The sequence below is a fragment of the Myotis brandtii genome, unplaced genomic scaffold (assembly GCF_000412655.1).
Source record: "Myotis brandtii unplaced genomic scaffold, ASM41265v1 scaffold468, whole genome shotgun sequence".
In the NCBI taxonomy this organism is placed as follows: Eukaryota; Metazoa; Chordata; class Mammalia; order Chiroptera; family Vespertilionidae; genus Myotis; species Myotis brandtii.
Genome location: NW_005367874.1, coordinates 401,646 through 420,472, shown reverse-complemented (window position 1 = coordinate 420,472; position 18,827 = coordinate 401,646). Strand labels below are relative to the sequence as shown.

The 18,827-nt window shown below is 45.9% G+C and overlaps 1 protein-coding gene across 3 annotated transcripts in view; it reads left to right on the top strand.

The window, feature by feature from the left end:
• Positions 1–18,827, top strand: part of ME3 (malic enzyme 3, NADP(+)-dependent, mitochondrial) — a 185,077-nt gene that overhangs the window by 70,884 nt on the left and 95,366 nt on the right. For all 3 annotated transcript variants that reach the window (XM_014547182.1, XM_014547181.1, XM_005875629.2), the window contains 2 exons: positions 9,173–9,306; positions 12,134–12,283. In XM_014547182.1, coding sequence (XP_014402668.1) covers positions 9,176–9,306; positions 12,134–12,283 — 281 coding nt within the window. In that variant the 5' untranslated portion in view covers positions 9,173–9,175. The remainder of the gene's footprint in view (positions 1–9,172; positions 9,307–12,133; positions 12,284–18,827) is intronic.

The following is an 18,827-nucleotide window of genomic DNA, read 5'->3' as shown; positions in this document are numbered from 1 at the left end:
CCTACCGGTCATAGTTCACTCTTTGCCCCCATCCTCCCAGGCTGAGCCCTTCAAAGAGCTGTTGTGTTGTTGGAGGAAGGAAGAGGTACTTTCTTGTCCTCAGCAGCTCCCCTGCCCAGCACCTTCCTCTCACCCTTTACCCTCTTGAGGTTCAGCTGAGTTAGAGGGGCTTCGCAGGGCCAAGAACAATATTATTTAATTTTTAAATAATAGTCTCTTGGGAAGAGAGGTCATGAAGCATTCAAATGCCATGGGGAATTTTGCCAGGAAAATGATTCGTAGCCTTCCAACTATCCACCTCTGTTCCCTTGGTTCGGTTAGGACAAAATCCTACAGTTGCCAAGTAATTCAGAAGATGCTTTCATTTCTCTTCCATATTGGTCCTTACCCAACAACTGTTCATAAAATGGCAGAACCATTGGAATAGTCTTTTTTTTCCCACATGCTTTTGAGTAGTGTGTACTCGCCACATGCCCCCGCATGTCATTGACTAATCTGAGCCCCAATTTCCGCTTCTCTAAACGGGGATAATAACACCAGCCCTGTCCAGGGTCAAATGACATGAACCATATGAGACAATTTTAGAAACAAGATGTGTTAAGGGAGTGGTTCTCAGCCTTCCTAATGCCGCGACCCTTTAATACAGATCCTCATGTTGTGGGGACCCTCAATTTCATTGTTACAAACTGAACATAATTAAAGCATAGTGATTAATCACAAAAACAATATGTAATTATATATGTGTTTTCCGATGGCCTTAGGCGACCCCTGTGAAAGGGTTGTTCGACCCCCAAAGGGGTCGCGGACCCACAGGTTGAGAACCGCTGTGCTAAGGAAAAGAGGCGCACAGCTCATGTAGACAGAGTCCCTGCCCTCAAGGAACCTATCGTCTTGAAGGGACGAGAGACAAAAGGAAATCACTACTATAAAGTGCAGTTGCTAAATTGCTCTTAGTCCTGAACCTGAGGGATATGAAACTGCAATATCCATGTTCTCATTTTATTAACAACCACCAGGTGAAAGCAGCAGCCTCAGAGAGGTGAAGTAACTTCCCCAGAACCACACAGCCCGACAGTGGAGGAGCTAATGTAGAACATTGTCTTCCAGTTTCCTTCCCACTGCCCTGTACTGGCTGTGTGAGTGCAGCGCCGCTCGTCCTGGCCGTTTTCCCCTGGAAGGGAAATTGAACTGTATCTCACGCTGGTTCGAGAGCTTCTGTGTACACCACAGACGGAAAGATCAGAGGCAGCCTCCATACATTGCAGCCCACAGCCCAAATCTGGTTTAGGGTTGGTTCTGGACAGTAATGAACAGTCTGTCATCCACTCCCCTTTGGGGAATTTACGATGTGTTTCTGGATCTGTAATTCTGTACCTGATCACAGAAGTATGTCTGGAAGGAAGGCTGTTCTCAGGTCTATGTCTGCCAAGACTTGTGTTTTAAGGCCCCCATATATCCATCCCAGGAGTGTGCTCAGGGGCCCTCATAAACCTGGGGTTCAGCGAGAGAACAGCAGCCACAGTAATCCCACTTCCTGTCTCCAGCCGGAGTCCACATCATCCTAACTCATAAAAATCCCAGAGTTGTGAAGTACAATGCAAAAGGGGCAGGAAATGCCTGCCGGTCCCCTAGCAGCTAATCAGCTCTAGTTGTGCAGTTTCGGAGCTGATTGCCCACAGCTCGGTCCCAGCCATGGCTACTCTCTGTTGTCGCAGTTGATTGATGGAGGAAGCTGCTTACAGCACAAGCAGTCAGCTCAGAGCATGACGTAATGATGGAGGAATCGTAAACCTTTCCTTACACATGTGCCTGTTAATCCTCCCAGTAAGGATGCTAGTCAGAGGAAACGTGGCTACACGGGTGCCCTCGACATGCTTGATGTACATCACTGCAGAGGTAAAAGCACACCTCACACCTGTTTGCAGATGGGCTGCCTGCCCTGGCGCTCAGAGGCTGAACCATGAAGGTAACTGGCTGTAGACAGAAACACAGAATAACTTTTTCTCTACTCAAATAAAAGCCAACTCAGTCAGCAGCCTGTTTAACATGTTAACTCTCAGGAACCGTTGTTTAACTCAGAGGAAACAGGGTGAATTTTGGAAGCATGTGGACCTGGGTTCTATTGGTTCTTCCATGAACTTGCTGTGACCTTGGGCATGTGTCTTAACCCTCTGGCCTCAGTTTCCAAGCCCATAACATAGGGACAATAACCACAGGATGGTTAACTCAGGGTTGCTGTGAGGATTAGAGATGGAAAGTGCCTGCCTCAGTGCCTGGCCCAGCCCAGTGGGTGCTCAATAAAAGGTGATGTTGCTGTTATTATTGATGATGTTAGTATTATTGTGCTACAACTCTGTGTTAGCTGCTTCAGAGTGTCTACTCCCAACTACCCCAACTCTACTACCTAGTAATTAATGCTCAATAAATCAAACAGAAAACACATTTCATGTGCTAAACTTTATGACACCAAGAGAAGGGGGGAGCTGTGTGAAATGGGGTGTCTTGGGGGAGAGTCCTTGCCTGTGGACTGGCAGACGGTGGAGGGAAGTGGTAAGAGCATGGTGAGCAGGGGTATTGCTGTGAGTCAAAGCATGGCAGCCAGAAAGAGTGTGCCTGGTGGAGCATGGGGAGAATGCCCGGGGCTGCAGAGGCAGCCTTGGTCAAGCAGTTGTGCTGGATGTGGTGACATCACTTCACCCCTACTCCTCCCACCCCCTTCCACCAGACTAGCTCCTGACCACCCTTCAGGGCTTATCTCCAGCATTTGTTAATGAGCTCTCTTGTGCCACCTTGCCCTAAGGATAAAATAGTAATAAGGAGAACAGCTGACATTCACTGAGTACTTCCTATGTGCCAGGACCTGTGCCACGACATGTGAAATGGGCAACACTCCATTTTATAGGTTGGAGAAGTGGCTTGCCCAAGGCAGAGGCCAGAATCACCTTTGTATGTTAATCCACGTGTCTTGTCTAGTAGACTCATGAGGGCAGTGACCAGCACCTATCCCTTTTAGGGACTCTCCAGTCCTGACATGGTAGTCCTGGCACACAGTAGGAACTCATAAATGCTTGTGAATGAATGAGAAGATATTGTGATGGGTATAGCAGGCTCTGGATCCAGAGGCACCAGGCAGATCACCAAGCTGAATAGGGGAACCTCCCCTCAGCAAAGCTCAGTCATGAGAAACGGGGGGTGGGGGGCTAAGAAGCCTGGGTTTCTGAACTGCAGGAGGCTGGGGCAGGGGCCCAGCCTGGTGGACTTCCTGTCTCTGAGCCTTGCCACTTGATGGTAGGGTCTATTCAAATATCTTCTCTCTAATGTCATAAGATTTATCCTGGGAACTTGGGCAATGCTCAGCCCACCAGTAGAGTTCAGTGACTGAGCCAGAGATGATCACTCAGGGAAGGTGATGAAATAGGTAAAGTCAGAGGTGACAGCTAAAAGTTTAACACTGATAGAGCATTAAAACAATTGAACCAGTTCTGGGTCTTTATTCTAGAGGAGGCTCTTGAAGTCACCCACTTTGCCTCTGTGAGGTCTAAAGATTCCCTGGAGAAGCCAGAGCTGGTGGAGAGGGACATTTGGCTGGGGGAGTGGCCAGAGCAATGATTCTGTAACAATAAAAATAGGTCTCTACTGGTATGCTCTGAATACCACTAGGGTATGAGGTTGAAATATAACTAAGAGAATTAGCCATTTTTCAAAAACCACTTGCCCTATTTTGAGATCTTTGTTAAAAATAGATAATGTATGAGTCTGTTTTTGTTTTGTTTGTTTTTAGATTCCATATATATCTGAAACCATATTGTCTTTCTCTGCCTGATCTATTTCGCTTAGCATAATACCCTCTAGGTCCACCCAGGTTATTGGAAACAGCAAGATATCATTCCTTTTTATTGCTACATAATATTCCATTGGGTATATGTACTGCATCTTCTTTATCCATTCATCTATCGATGGATACCTAGGTTGCTTCCATATCTTGGCTATTGTAAGTAATGCCGCAATGGACATAGGGATGCATATATCTTTTTTAATTAATGTTTTTGTTTGCTTCAGATAGAAAGGAAAATTATCAGAAGGGAGGGTGTAGGGATGGGTGAAAAGGGAAAGGGGAATATAGTCAATAATATTGTGATATGTTTACACAGTGAAAGATCATTCCTAGAATTAGTGGGGTGATCACATCGGAAGATATAAAAAGGTCAAATCACTATATTGCACTGAAACTAATGTAACCAATATAAGAATATATACCAACTATACATAAATAAAAAATAAATTTAAAAAATTAAGACAAAAGAACATATATGCATAACCCATAGACACAGACCACAGTGTGGTGATGGCCAGAGAGAAGGCGTGGTGGAGGCTGGGTGGCAGTGGGCAAAGCGGGGAGGGGAATAGGGATATCCGTAATAATGTCAACAATACAAATACAATGTAAATAAATAAATAAATAAACCAGATAATATGATCCATAACTCTATCTAACCAGGCGCACAGAAACTGTAATTTCTCAATGTGGTAAGAATAAGGGCCCCACTGTCAATTCCTCCATGTTGTAAGACTTAGAACTCCTTGTATAGTTATGGGAATTGTGACTATTGACATACAGACCAAGAGCCTAAGTGTCAATTAGCAAAGTGTTTTTCCTTTGTAGAGAAATGCAAGTTCTAATACTTTCCCCCTACACCCTAGTGAATCTTCCCCTGCCTGTGCTATTTCAGAGGCCAGGGGACAGCTAAAGTGCCTGCATTGCTGTTCTACAAACATGTAAATCTGAAGTAGCCTTAACATTAGCTTCAGGATGAAAAGGAGCTTCTAGTGGTACTTTCTTTAAAAATTCCTGAAATTACCAGTGGCTAAATGGTCATACTTTTTCCTCAAATACAAAAGAAGCTGGTGGCAGCCGGCCAAGAGAAACACTTAGCTTTGGAGAGAGAAGCAGACTGCTATTAAAAGCCACAGCGGTCATTAACGAAGATGATGTCATTAGTAAATTCCTGGGCGGCCCTGGGATCCCCAGGGCCAAGGAGACAGGATCACAGTCTTTACTAAGCCAGTGAACACTCACCTGCCTAACGGTGTCTAGTGAAAGCACTCAGTCTCCAGGGCCAGCTGGTTTCCTGCAGAAGGACCAGGGGCCTCTGCTGCACCACTTGCGAAGCTGGTGGCCAGCACAGGGATTTATGAACTGCTGACTTTGGGCTTTGATGAGGAAAAAGGTGGGAATTTTATGTGTGGGAGTACTTTGAGAAACCTCTGTGAGTCACACGTTCAAACAGAGTAGAGCCTGTCTCAGGATGCTAGATCTTTCTTACAGTTCCAGCAATCCTTCTGAGAGGAAGACCCATTCTTCAGGATTTTCTTAAGCTGAGTCATCGTCGTCGTTATTTTACGAAAACACAAGAGGAGCCTGGTATTTGTAGCTTTAGGGACCCCCAAGTTACCAAACAGAGAGGAAATTGGGAGTAGCCAAGGAGCCTGACTTTTATTCACGTTTCTTCTCTATTTCTGTTTTTTTCCACTCCTTCTTCACCCCCTCCCCTCCCAGCTCCCATTTCTGAGGTCATCTCACCAAGGCCCTGGCAGGGCGCACACTGTAGTGGCAGGAATGCAGCCTGTGATCAACTCCTGGTTCTGCCACTTACCTCTCGTCAAAGCACTGTGCGGCTGAGGGCAGGCTTAACGCGGTGCTGAACGTGGCTCTGGAGCAACGATTACACTGCGGAAGCCTACGTGAGCTGGCTCAGGGCTCGCAAGGTGTGACACGGGTTTTGGTTAGAGCCCCCAATTCTGCCTGTTCATCTGCTGTTTAAAGTATTAGCTGATCTAATAAAAAAGAACTCATAGTAGCCATGTGCTATCTATTTTTCTTCTGAGCTTCACTCAGGTACCAGAAAACGAAACAGCCCTTGTTATTCCAGTCCTCACTTTAATTTTGGGGGGGGGGGGGGGGGGAGGGGATTATCACATATATAAAATTATCAAATATACTTATTAATTATTAAATAACTAGCATCCTGGTTTAAGAAACAATTAAGTATGGGCAATAGCTTTGCAACTTCAAGAGCATCACCTAACCTCTCTTGCTTAGCCTTTTCATCTGTCAAATTTGGTTGTAAAACCTCCCCCAATGTGGTTGTAGATACTCATCGGACTCCTATCCTTAGAGCTGATGATAGCAATGACATTAGGGTGGGGCTGATCAATATATGGGCTTGATCTCCTTGTCATTATTTAACTCCCTGTTAAAAGAGCTATAATCATTGTAGATGAGATAGTTTTCAGCTGGTGGAGGAATGAGAGGCGTTCTCATTCTCCCTCCCTTTTCAAGCTTCCTCTCCCCAAGGGAGTCGGAGGAAAGCTAGACTCCGGTCAGCGTAATTCAGGTCTCACTATCACCTACACAGCCTTCTTCACTTCTAGGAGGAAACTAGAATTACTTGGAGCTCATTACCCAGAGTTGCCTTAGGTGTCATCAGCCTTGAATACAATGGGGGTCATACTGACAGTGTTAGTTTAGTTAGTTAGTAGTTAGTTAGTTAGTTAGTTAATTGGTTGGCTATTTTAAAACTGTTCTCAGCCCCCTACACAATCCCACTCCCCGCCCCCAGGACTGTGGTCCCTTCCTTGTTGATGTCCCCACCCAGGGGCCACTCAGGGGTTTGCGACTGTCTTGGTTGCCATGGCCTTCGTGAGGAAGCTGAGTAAGCAGAGGCAGTACCGGACCAGCCCTGACACCAGCAGAGCCACCTGAGTGCTACACAGAAAAGGACTCTCTTTTTCACCATGTGTTGCACTTTCTCATTTTGGGTGGGGCAACTTGTGTGCCCATGTCTCACAGTGACCCTTATGAGGATGGTTCCTGCCACTTCTGCCAGCAGACACTGTCCCCATATGGCTTAATTGGGTCAGGAAGCAGATTCCATGACATTCTATTCATTCCCCATCTCTCCTGCCAGTGCCCAAAGCAGAAAATGCCGTCCTCTGAAAGACACTGGTAAGAGAATAAAAAGACAAGGCACATACTCAGAGACATAGTTATACAACACGTGTCTGATACAGGACTTGTATTTAAAACATGCAAAGAATTCTTTTAAGACAGGTTTTTTTTGTTTTGTGTTGTTGTTTTGTTTTTGCTTTTCAAAGTTGTTTATTTAACACTCATTAATATCATTTCCTTTAAACATTATTTTTGTACCAAGATTTCTAACAGTCTGCCAGCCCCCCCTCAGGCAGTCATACCTACTACCATACCTATTTCTCAAAAGCAGAAAATGAGATAAGAAATTGAATATGGTGGTTTTTATGCAACAGTGATTCTAGGGAGGACAAGTGACTATCAAGGAGAGTGTGACAGAAGATGAACAATTGAACTATAATTCACTTCTATACATGACACCCATTTAAAGTGTACAATTCAGTGGTTTTGAGTATTAATTTTTTAAGTTGTGGCAAAGTATATATAACAATATTTTCCATTTTAACCATGTTAAGTGTACAATTAACTGGCATAAGTCCATTCACAATGTTGCACAACCATCACCACTATCCATTCCCAAAACTTTTCATCACCCCAAACAAAACTCTGTAGCCATTAAGCAATAGCTCACCAATCCTTCCACCCCCAGACTTTATTATAATCTCTAATCTACTTTCTGTCTCTATGAATTTGCCTATTCTAGTTATTTTATATAAGTGGAATCACATAACATTTGTCCTTTCATAGCTGGCTCATTTCATTTAGCCTAATTTTTCAGGGTTCATCCATATAATAGCATGTATTAGAACGTCATTCCTTTTTTTATGTTTAAATAAACTTTCATTGTACGTACATATGTTCTGTTTATCCATTTGTATGTTGGTGGACCCCTGAGTTGATTCCACCTTTTGGCTGTTGTGAATAATGCTGCAGTGAACATTGGCATCCAAGTATCTGTTCAAGTCCTTGCTTTCAGTTCCTTTGGGTGTAGGCTTAGGAGTAGAATTGCTGGGGTCATAGCTTTTTGAGGAACCACTAAGATATTTTTCCATAGAGGCTGTAACATTACATTCCTGCCAGCAATGCACAAGGATTTCAGTTTCTCCACATCATCACCAACACTTGTTATTTACTGTTTTTTCAATTACAGCCTTCCCAGTGGGTATGAAATGGTATCTCATTGTAGTGTTGATTTGCATTTTCCTAATGGCTAATGATGCTGATCATTTTTTCATGTGCTATTGGTCATTTGTGTATCTTCTTTGGAGGAGTGTCTTTTTTGAGTCATTTGCCTGTTTTTTAATTGGGTTGTTTTTCTTGTTGTGTTGAGTTGTAGCAGTTATTTATAGATTCTGGATATTAAACCCTTACCAAATATATGATCTCCAAGTATTTTCTCCCATTCTGTGCATTGTTTTTTCACTTTCTTGATAGTGTCCTTTTATGCACAAAAGTTTTTAAATAAAGTCAATTTATCTAATTTTTCCTTTGTAGCTGGTTCTTTTTGTGTCTTATCTAAGAATCCATTGCCAAATCCAAGATCACGAAAGTTTACCCCTATGTTTTCTTCTATGAGTTTTATAATTTTAGCTCTTATAGTTATGTTGCTGATTAATCTTAAGTTAATTTTTGTATTTGATATGAGGCAGGGTCCAACTTTATTTCTTTTTGCATGTGGAAATCCAGTTGTCCCAGCACCATCTCTTAAAGAGACTATTCTTCACCTTAAGTGCTATTGCTAAATGAAGAAGCCAGTCTATATGATTCTGAATGTATCACTACTGGATCATTAGCTCTGACGAATGTACCATGCCAATGTAAAATATTAATAATAGGGAAAACCAGGTGAAGGATCCTCCACAACTCTCCATATTATCTTCTCAAACTTTCTATAAATTTTGAAGTTATTTTAAAAAAAGACAATAACTTCAACAAAAACAAGCCAAAAAAAAAACGACAATGTAGGTATTTTCCCCATTTTTCCAGGAGGAAGCTGAAGTTCAGAAGAGTCAAAGCAACTGGCACAGACTGCCCCACCACTCAAATGGTAGAGGTGGGGTTTGAGTCCCGGGCCTGTTCTGTTGGGTCACAGTGACTTTGGCCTGTCTGTAGATAAACCTGTTCTGTTCCTTGGTTTCTTGCATATCCATTTATATGTCTGTGTTTCGCTCTTGTTCTCCCCAGGGGATGGCCTTTACACTTGAAGAAAGGATGCAGCTTGGGATCCATGGCCTAATCCCCCCCTGCTTCCTGAGCCAGGACATCCAGCTCCTCCGGGTCATGAAATCCTACGAGCGGCAGCAGAGCGACCTGGACAAGTCAGTGCCTAGATCTGCTCTCTCTGCCTAGACCTGGGCTCCACTGTTTCCTGTGGTCCGAAGAGTGTTTTCTGTTTACTCTCCAACCAGGAAAGACTGAGAGCCTTTCCAAGAAATTCCAAACCCAGCCCAACCTTCCAAAGGGGTGGTGATCTCCCTAAGGGACAGGGATTGTTATGATGGAGGCATGTCCTGGGAGGACTGGGAAGAGAAACTGAATTCCAACCAGTGGAATTTGGGAGGGCCACTGGGAAGAGATGGGACCAGAGTCAGCCCCAGAAGCACCGACAGGACTACAGCAGACAGCAGTGGGTTCACAGATGGCATTTCATAGGAGAACAAGTAGAGTAAAGCTATAGGGACAGGTGTGTTAAGTAAATGGTACATGGCCCAGGTTCCTGGAACAAGGGGAACATGGTAGAAAAGAGGAGAAATGGACAGGGACACCTTGGGAAGGACCTGGTATGTCATATGTTGGCGGCTTATGGGGAGCAGTTAATAATCCTGCCACCCTCCTGGGTTCTCACCAGTGGGATCATAGACATGAAGAGGCAAATGGGAATGACAGGGTCAGCTTTACTAAAGAAGGTTGTGACCACATCATGACCACAGGTCACATGGAAAAGCCAGGACTTGACCACAAGTAGCTGGCTCCAGAATCTGTGCTGTTGACGTCTCTGCTACCCCACAGCTAAGAGGCTAGATTCTAGTGCTAGAATGAATTCAAACCATCATTTTACCTTTAGTAGTGAAAGTTACTTAGCCTTTCTGGGTCACTCCTAACTCAGAAGGCTATAATGAGGATTAAACACATTAGTATTTGTGATGTGCTTAGAACAGTGCCTTGCATATAGTACATACTATGTAAGAGTGTGTTAAATAAACATGTCACCTTGCTGAAGTGTAGGAAGCAGGGAGGGTTCCCCCTACGTATCTGTAGAGCTCAATGGCCAAGACTTTGAATCGTTAAGAGTGTGGCTGTCCCCCTAGGGGCAGAGCTCAGCAGCTTGTCAGGGTCATCACACCCATCTGCCTATGTTCCCCCCATCCCCACCATGGCATCCATTGCTTCTAAGCAGAGGTGGATAATCCCTCGACTCCTGAAGCACTAACCTCTATGTGTATTATTCACATTAACTCCAAGGCTATATACTCCAGCACAGGCCAGATATTCTCTTCCTCTGTTCATCCCACTCAGACTGGGTCTAGCCATGTCATCCTGGAGAGCAAACCAGAAAGTACACAATGAATCCAACTAACAACGTGAGATGTGTCCTAACTTTGAACAATCTGAACCTCCTTCTTTTGTTAAATTTACAAAGAAGAATTTGTAAATCCCAAAGTGATATCCTCTCTCCTAAAGATATTCAACTCTAAGAATTAAAGTCAGCCGGATGGGCATCATTTATATGCCTGGGAAGACACTCCAGGCTGGGGGTAGGAGATGTGTCTGATTCTGGGAGCTCCAGAGGGCTTATTGTACATGCTGTGTTGACTACTCTGACCCGCCCCACCCCCTCATTCCCAGGGGCCCCTCATTCCAGCAGGTGCTTGAGGAAATACTAAGGAGGCTCCCAGCTTCTTTTGGATAAGGGCAGTGGTGTCCTGGTAAATGTTTAATAACTGGTTCTGGGGTGGGGGTGGGGAAGCCCTGATTTCTAGTATTTGCCCATTTTCATGGTGTGAATAATCTCACCATGACTGAGATTAACTTATCAATTTGATATTACTGAATACAGAACTTGGAAGAGATGTGTACAAATGGCTACTGCATAAGAAATTCTTACACTAGAAATGAGTTGAGATCCTGGCTAGTCTAAGCATAAACCCTCCCTTCCTCAAAATATCTTCTAAAACACAATTTTTCATTCTGGACCAGTGCCTTGGGGCTTGGGCCCCAAGATATTACAAGACTTCCCCAAAGTCACATAGTTAGTAAACAGCAGAGCTGGGATTCAAACACAGGACCCTGACTTCACACCTAGAAATCATTCCCCTATTGCAGGATTTCACCCCATTCCAGTCTAGGATCTCAAGTGCCTCCATACTCTCTCCCAAACTGTGGTCAGTCCAGAAAGGTTGTGATATCAGCAATCACTCACACCTCATTATGAATTCTAAGCCCTGAATTTTTTTGTTTCTCCCAGAGGCTTTTCATTTTTAGGCATGTGAATGAAAGGCTCTTTTCCTGGGCTTAGTGATTTCAGGTTTTGAGGAATAGACAAGAGAGAGATTTTGGAGGAACGTGCTTCTTGAGATCAGTTGGTCCTTGGCCATTTGTGAACTCTGCTGTGACAGGAACCAGCCCTGTGTGATAGGAGAGGCCAGTTCTCATAGCACCGGTGTGCCCTCGCCCCTACTTCACCCTCAGGATGTTACTGTTCTGCTTCATTCATTAATGTCCACATAATAGTAACATAACTAACCCTCTTGCACAGTGGTTGAGAGCACAGACTTTGGAGTCAGATTGCTTAGGTTCAAATCCCGACTCTGCCACTTGGTGAATCATTTCATTTCCCTGTGCCTTGGTCTCCTTTGTCTCTCAAATAGCAACCATGGTAGTACCTACCTCACAAGTCATTGGAAGTTTTAAATGAATTAATGTAAAGTACTTAGGACAGGACCTACACCATGTATAGTAACAAGCACCATAAGACAGATAATACTCTTCACATTCCATAGATGGTGAGATCGATGTTTGGGGAGATGGGTGACTTGCCTGTGAAGGTAGCTGAGTGGGAGCCCTGGGTCTTTGCATGAGCGGCCTCCCCTGCTGCCACACAGGCTGCTCATGTGAACAGCGTGCTTTCTTGTCTCCCTTTCCAAGGTACATCATTCTCATGACACTCCAAGATCGGAATGAGAAGCTCTTCTACCGCGTGCTGACGTCGGACGTGGAGAAATTCATGCCCATTGTGTACACGCCTACCGTGGGGCTGGCCTGTCAGCACTACGGCCTGACCTTCCGCAGGCCCCGGTGAGCCACCTCGGGGCCAGGGTGCAGGGAGGGGATGTCTGCTAGAGAGGAATCAGTTCTTTCTGCTGCCCTTGGTTATTGGGACTCAGGAGGCTATATCCTGATTGGGCAAGCAGCCCAACAAGGAGGCATTTGATTTTAAGCCCTTGCTCAGGAAAATGACCCCGTGAGCGGAGATATGAGCTGAGAGAGTATCTAGCAAGAGGATAGCAGAGCTTCTGCACCTCAGAATAAATGCCCAATGTGTTGTCCAGAGTTGGCCTGAGAGGCATTTCAGTTTTTTTCTCTCATTATCTACCTAACATCTCCCCCACTACCCCTGTTTTTCTGGTCCTCTCCAAAGTATCAACAGCTCTATTGCCAGTCCGCACCAATGAATAACGGAGTGTCAGACAGCAAAGAGTGAATTCTTTTGCTGACTCAAAGGACCAGTATTCCTTCCTTTGGGATTGACTCAGATTCCACATAAAATGTCATTTTGTTAGGCAAAAAAAAAAAAAATTGGCACTACGTTTTCTTTTAGAGCCAAAGAATTTGGGGGCGATTTTCCAAAGAGATTGCTTGGGTGTTTTTGTTTTTCATGGGAGAATTTTCAAAAGGTCTTCAGTGCAAGGTGCCTGGTAATTACCAATATATATATAATTCTAGCACTAACGATACAAGAGCCACCGGGGTTTATCGTACATGATGGAACACAGTTTTAGTCTGTGGTGGAATATGTACATATACAATGTACTGTGCACAGATGTGTAATTCAAATTCATAGAGAATTTATAAATCTGTTTACAAATTATGTGCCATGTGAGGAACATGCAAGTATGGATCTAGAACAGCGGTCCTCAACCTGTGGGTCGCGACCCCTTTGGCGGTCGAACGACCCTTTCACAGGGGTCGCCTAAGACCATCCTGCATATCAGATATTTACATTACGATTCATAACAGTAGCAACATTACAGTTATGAAGTAGCAACGAAAATAATTTTATGGTTGGGTCACAACATGAGGAACTGTATTTAAAGGGCCAGAAGGTTGAGAACCACTATTCTACAGAAAGCCACTGTTCACCTGACAGCAGCAGGCTTTATCCCACTCTGGGCCCTCGCAGCTGCCCTTGGGATTCATGCTGTCCTGTCTCCACCCACACCTTGATCAATCTTGCAGGCGATAAATCTTCCTTCGATTGTCCTCATTTGCGTGCGCCTTTGGTCTCCTTTTGACTGAGACGGGTGCACCACGGGATGGCTGTCTGGGATGCGGGGGGAGGACACCGGTGGGGGACGATCCAGTTCCTAAAATACGGCGTTCCCCTTAGGAGACATTGTCAAGCATCCCGAGCTGCTCTCGGGAAAACAAACGAGGTGGCAGGGCGTGGGGTTGTTGGAGAGGCGCCTGGCGCGCCCGCTCTCTGCACAGCTGTCCTGGCTGTCAGACAAGGTGGCGTCCTCTATGGAAGTTTACACACTGTCACTTAGATGAGAAAAACTGATCCCCAGGGAATCGGCAGCAATCAGTGAGTCATCGCAGATGCCACTACGGGGCGAGACAGCGGTGGGCCCTGGCTGGCCCAAAGCCTCTTCTCCTTTCCTTTGGGGACGTCAGGTAGTGTTGGGAATGTGCTGAATTGTGAGTAGCAAAAATTACTAGTTGCACACTTAATCATTGTGAATACTGATCGAGCGCTGCATGCCAGGCACCGTGTGGTGCCCTCCCTTCCCAGGGGTCCCAGACTGCGAGAGGGCACAGGCCGGGCTGGGGGATCCCCCGCCCCCCGCCCCCCGAGTGCACAAATTTTTGTGCACTGGGCCTCTAGTATATATATAATTCTAGCACTAATGATATAAGAGCCACCGGGGTTTATCGTACATAATGGAACACAGTTTTAGTCTGTGGTGGAATATGTACATATACAATGTACTGTGCACAGATGTGTAATTCACATTCATAGAGAATTTATAAATCTGTTTATAAATTATGTGCCATGTGAGGAACATGCAAGTATGGATCTAGAACAGCGGTCCTCAACCTGTGGGTCGCGACCCCTTTGGCGGTCGAACGACCCTTTCACAGGGGTCGCCTAAGACCATCCTGCATATCAGATATTTACATTACGATTCATAACAGTAGCAACATTACAGTTATGAAGTAGCAACGAAAATAATTTTATGGTTGGGTCACAACATGAGGAACTGTATTTAAAGGGCCAGAAGGTTGAGAACCACTGATCTAGAACATCTTGCTACTTTGGAAAAGCAGTCCTCCAGGGCTAAAGCCAACATTTGGGATGAGCACTGCACACCGATCACTGGCACCCCCAATGCCCGTTCTCATCCTCTCCTGGTCCCACTGTTACCACTGGCAGAGACATCGTACCAGGCCTCGTCTTGATGGGGGTGTCCAGCTGTTGAAGCAGACATATCCTCACCACTCAGAGCAGCCATGCTTCTGCAGCTCTATTGGGGTGAGACACTGAACCATGGTCCCGGAGCAGTCGTGGTGTTTAAGCTGCCTCTTTCAACAGGAAAGAGACATGGGGAGCTCGTGGTACATTTCTAAAGGATGCAGGACCCTATTTACCTCCCAGTTCCTACCCAGAAACAGTGCGTCCAGGTCCTCCCTCCACAGTGCAGCTCAGTTCCAGTCATTCTCTCCTCCAAGGCCATCAGCAGCCCCCTAGGCCTTCAAGAAACAAGTGCAACACTTTGACAAAATTAAGCCTGTCGTAGCCCAGCTCATAGTCAGAAATCCTATGTTCTAGCTACACTGATCTATATTCTCCATGCCCAAGAACACCTGGTGTTTTCCTCCTGCACACCTTTGCAGATGTGGTCCCCTCTGCCTCAAACTCCTGCATTCTCTCCTGTCCTCATTCTCTATCCATCAAAATTCAGGTGATCCTTCAAGGCCCAGGAGTCAGTTTCTCTGTGGAGCCTTCCCTGGTCACCTCACGCTGAGCTGGTCACTCAGCCTCCCCCACGAGCTCTTACACATACTTCTAGTCCATAGTTTTATTTTTGCACCTTGTGTTTTTAATTATCTGTATATCAGTCTCCTTTTCTGGAACACTCATTTCTTGGGGGGTAGGAAACATGTCAGATCCATTGTGTATTCGAGACCAGTGCTTGGCAGGTAATTGCCTCGAGGATGGGAAAATAGCCTTGTGTGCTGGCTGGGAGTTGTATCTCCTTGACCTTGGGCAAGTTTCTTATCCTCTCTCAGCCTTAATTTCCACGTTTCTGAAATAGAGGTAATAATACCACCCACCTCAAATGATCATTCTTGGGGTAAGATGTGATCATGGATAAGGTGCCTGGCATAAATGTATGTGTCTGTTTCCTTCAGTAACCATTAAAGAAGGAAGGAAGGATTAATAAATGTAGAGTCATGTTATGCATATGCACTTCTAAATTTGTAGAAAGAAAGCAGAGTCATTGACCATATAATGAACTAACACATTTAACTACAGACATGATTTGGCTCTTTCAAAACCCCGTGTTACCTAGAGAGGTCCTTTAGCCCTTAAGGCATGGATCACTGCCTCCTCTGGCTTACGGCTGAGACCTTATGGAACTGTGAGGCCGTCCCACTCCCACCTCCCACTCCCAGGCTGTGTGGAATCCCTCCTTCCACAGACTCCATGCACTAGATTGTGGATTCTGTTGTTGGTCCCAGGCAAACCAGTCTAAGGGTCAGAAACTGAATGGGCAACAGTCCAATGAAGGTAGAATTTGCCTCCAGAGCCCACTCCACAATCCAGGGAACACACCAGACTAAATTTGAATTAATGAACATATACGGAGCAACTAGTAGGTGCTGGGCATCGTGTAGACACTATAAAGTTATCCCAATGAACGAAATACTGTTTTTGACCTCAAGCTATTTACTAGCAGAGTGGGGAGGGGGGGAGAGGTAATAATAATATAAGTTAAATATAATAAGAGTTATAAGGAAATAGGATATATAACAGGGACAAAGAATTACAGGAATACAAGGGAGAGGAAAATTTATTTTCCCTCTGGGCAGCAGGAATGCTTCACAGAAGAGATAATATTTGGGTTGGTCCTTGAAGGTTGACTAGGAGTTCCATGTGTAGAGAAGGAGGGAACAGCCATTCCAGGGAAGGGCTTGGTTTTATAGGCTGTGTAGACACCAGGGTAGTCAGCTCACTTGGGTATCTTCCCATCTCCTGCGCCTGAAAAGGAGGGGTAGGGGAGGGGAGCTACGTCTCCACACCCATTGGCCTATAATGGAACCTTCCAATGTCCTGTAAGGTTAGTTTAGTAACAGTATCTCCATTTTACAGATGAGGGTATTGAGGTGGCCAGAGAAGAGGAACTTGTCCAAGATCACCATTGGCAGGCAATTGGTGAAATCAGAATTTGGACTGAATCAGGGAAAGCCACACCAAAGAGGTGATGTTAGATCTGGGTCATGAAAAATGAATCCAAGCACCTTACCTCTCTCTTGCTAGAATGTATGGCTTCTGGGACCTCATGGTCGGTGAAATAGGAGAGTAGAGGGGCTGGGTAGGAGAACTGACCAGGGGTTCTGCCCAACTATTTGGGGGGTGGATTAATGGGGAGCTGTTTCAGACTCAGGTGCAGGCCCCACTGGTGGTTCTCAGTGGATCAGAGATGAAGAGGAACATGGCAGAATGGGGGTCCATGTGGGTAGAAATGGGGCCTTGCCAACCACTTGAGCTCAGAGGATCTGGTTAGCCTTGAGTGGGTAGAGGGGATGCTGCAAGAGCTGGGCACATAGCATGAAAAACAAGGATGCAAACCCACATGGAACCCACAATTGAACTGGAACCAGAACAGAAAAAAGCATACTGATAACTGCTTGCTAAAGGCCAGGTACTATCCTAAAACCATTAATGTATTAACTCATTTAATTACTACAACCCCCATAAGTAGTTGGTACTATAATCATCCCATTTGTAGATGAGAAAACTGAGTCACAGAGAAATAACTTGCCCAAAGTCACAGAGCTCATAAGCTGCAAAGCCAGGACTCAAACCCATGCAGTCTGAGCCAGAGTGGGACAGGTAACCACTCCAGTTATCTGCCTCCTATCGTTTGGGAATGGGCAGCTTTGGTGGGCATTGGGGCAAGGGTGTCCTTGCAGCCCCAGGAATATTTGGTTGCCCAGGGGTCTAAGGCGAGGATTGCTAGATGCTGTTTCCAGAGCCTCTCCTGGGAGGGAAGGCTGCAGCCAGGTCCTGGGCCCAGGCTGGGTGGGGCTGAAGCAGGCTCAGGCAAAAGGAACCATCCTCTTGAATTCGTCACTCTTGGTACAGACTTCCCTCATGTGTTTTGCGAACCCTTCTTCAGGCGATTTACCCAATTAAGCCGTATGACATGTGACATTTTGAGCTGTTGCTCCAGGTTTCCACTTGGCTGCTTTCCAGGTGTTGATTCCACACCTGCCTTGCTCCTGAGGGAAATGAGAGTTTGGGCCCCACCCCAGCCTTGAGCTTCATCTGAGGCCTGGCTGGGAATGGCTTTACAGAGGATTAGCATCTGAAGGGAGGACAGCTCTGAGGCCAAGATGGAGAGAGCCAGCTCCTTCTGAAATGATAAACATGCCTGCCAGCTTCCCAGCAACAATGGAGTCCTCTGTGAAAGGGACTGCCCCTCTACCCCCACGCTAATTAGGTCCAGCTGGTGCTAAAATTGAACCTCCCACCAGCTTGGGGCTCTGCATCGCCTCACGAGGGAGATAGCGGAGTGTCTCTGGGGCACCTAGTATCCCTGGGCAGAGGAGACATAGCAGAAGGCCCTGGGCTCTGTGGAGCCTCCCCTGCCCATACTGCTTCTTCCCTGGTAGACCCTCTGCATGGGCCAGGGAGCCTGGCTAGCCTAGCGGGAAGGAATGCCCCTGGTGTGTGACTTGGAAGAGATGAAAGCCAGAGGTGAGGCTGGGTGGGAAGCCAGGACGGAACAGGCAGGTTTGCAAGGAGGAAGCCAATGCACTGTAGTTTGCTGTCCAGGGTGAGCAAACACTGTCCCCGCCCCAGGCCGCCTCCCTCTAGACCAGCTCTGACTTCACCCTCCTTGTCCTCTGGGGCTCCCAGCAATAGGCACACACCTGGGACATTTCCCAGCCTCTGTGTGGAGCCCAACCTTCATGGGTGACAAGGGCTGGGTTGCAAGTGGTGGAAAGAGCACAGAATCTGAACCCAGCAGGCTTGGCCTTGAATCCCAGCTCCTGGTGACTTCTGATAATTAACTTAGCACATCCTCAGTCTCCTCACGTGAAAAATGGGAATAACGCCCATTCAAGTGGCTGCCTGTGAGGATTCTGTGAGATTCCACGTGAAAAGGACCCAGCCTGTCTAGGTGCTTAGCAGCTGTGATCTGCCTGACCCAGCACCCCCAAGATCTGCCATCTGACACAGTCACCCCACCCAAGAATCTAAACCAGTGGTTCTCAACCTTGGCTGCACATTAGAATCACCTGGGAATCTTTTTAAAATCCTGATTTCTGGGCCTCATCCTCTGGAAATTCTGTTTCTTTGTTACTAATGTTGTGGCCGCCCATAACA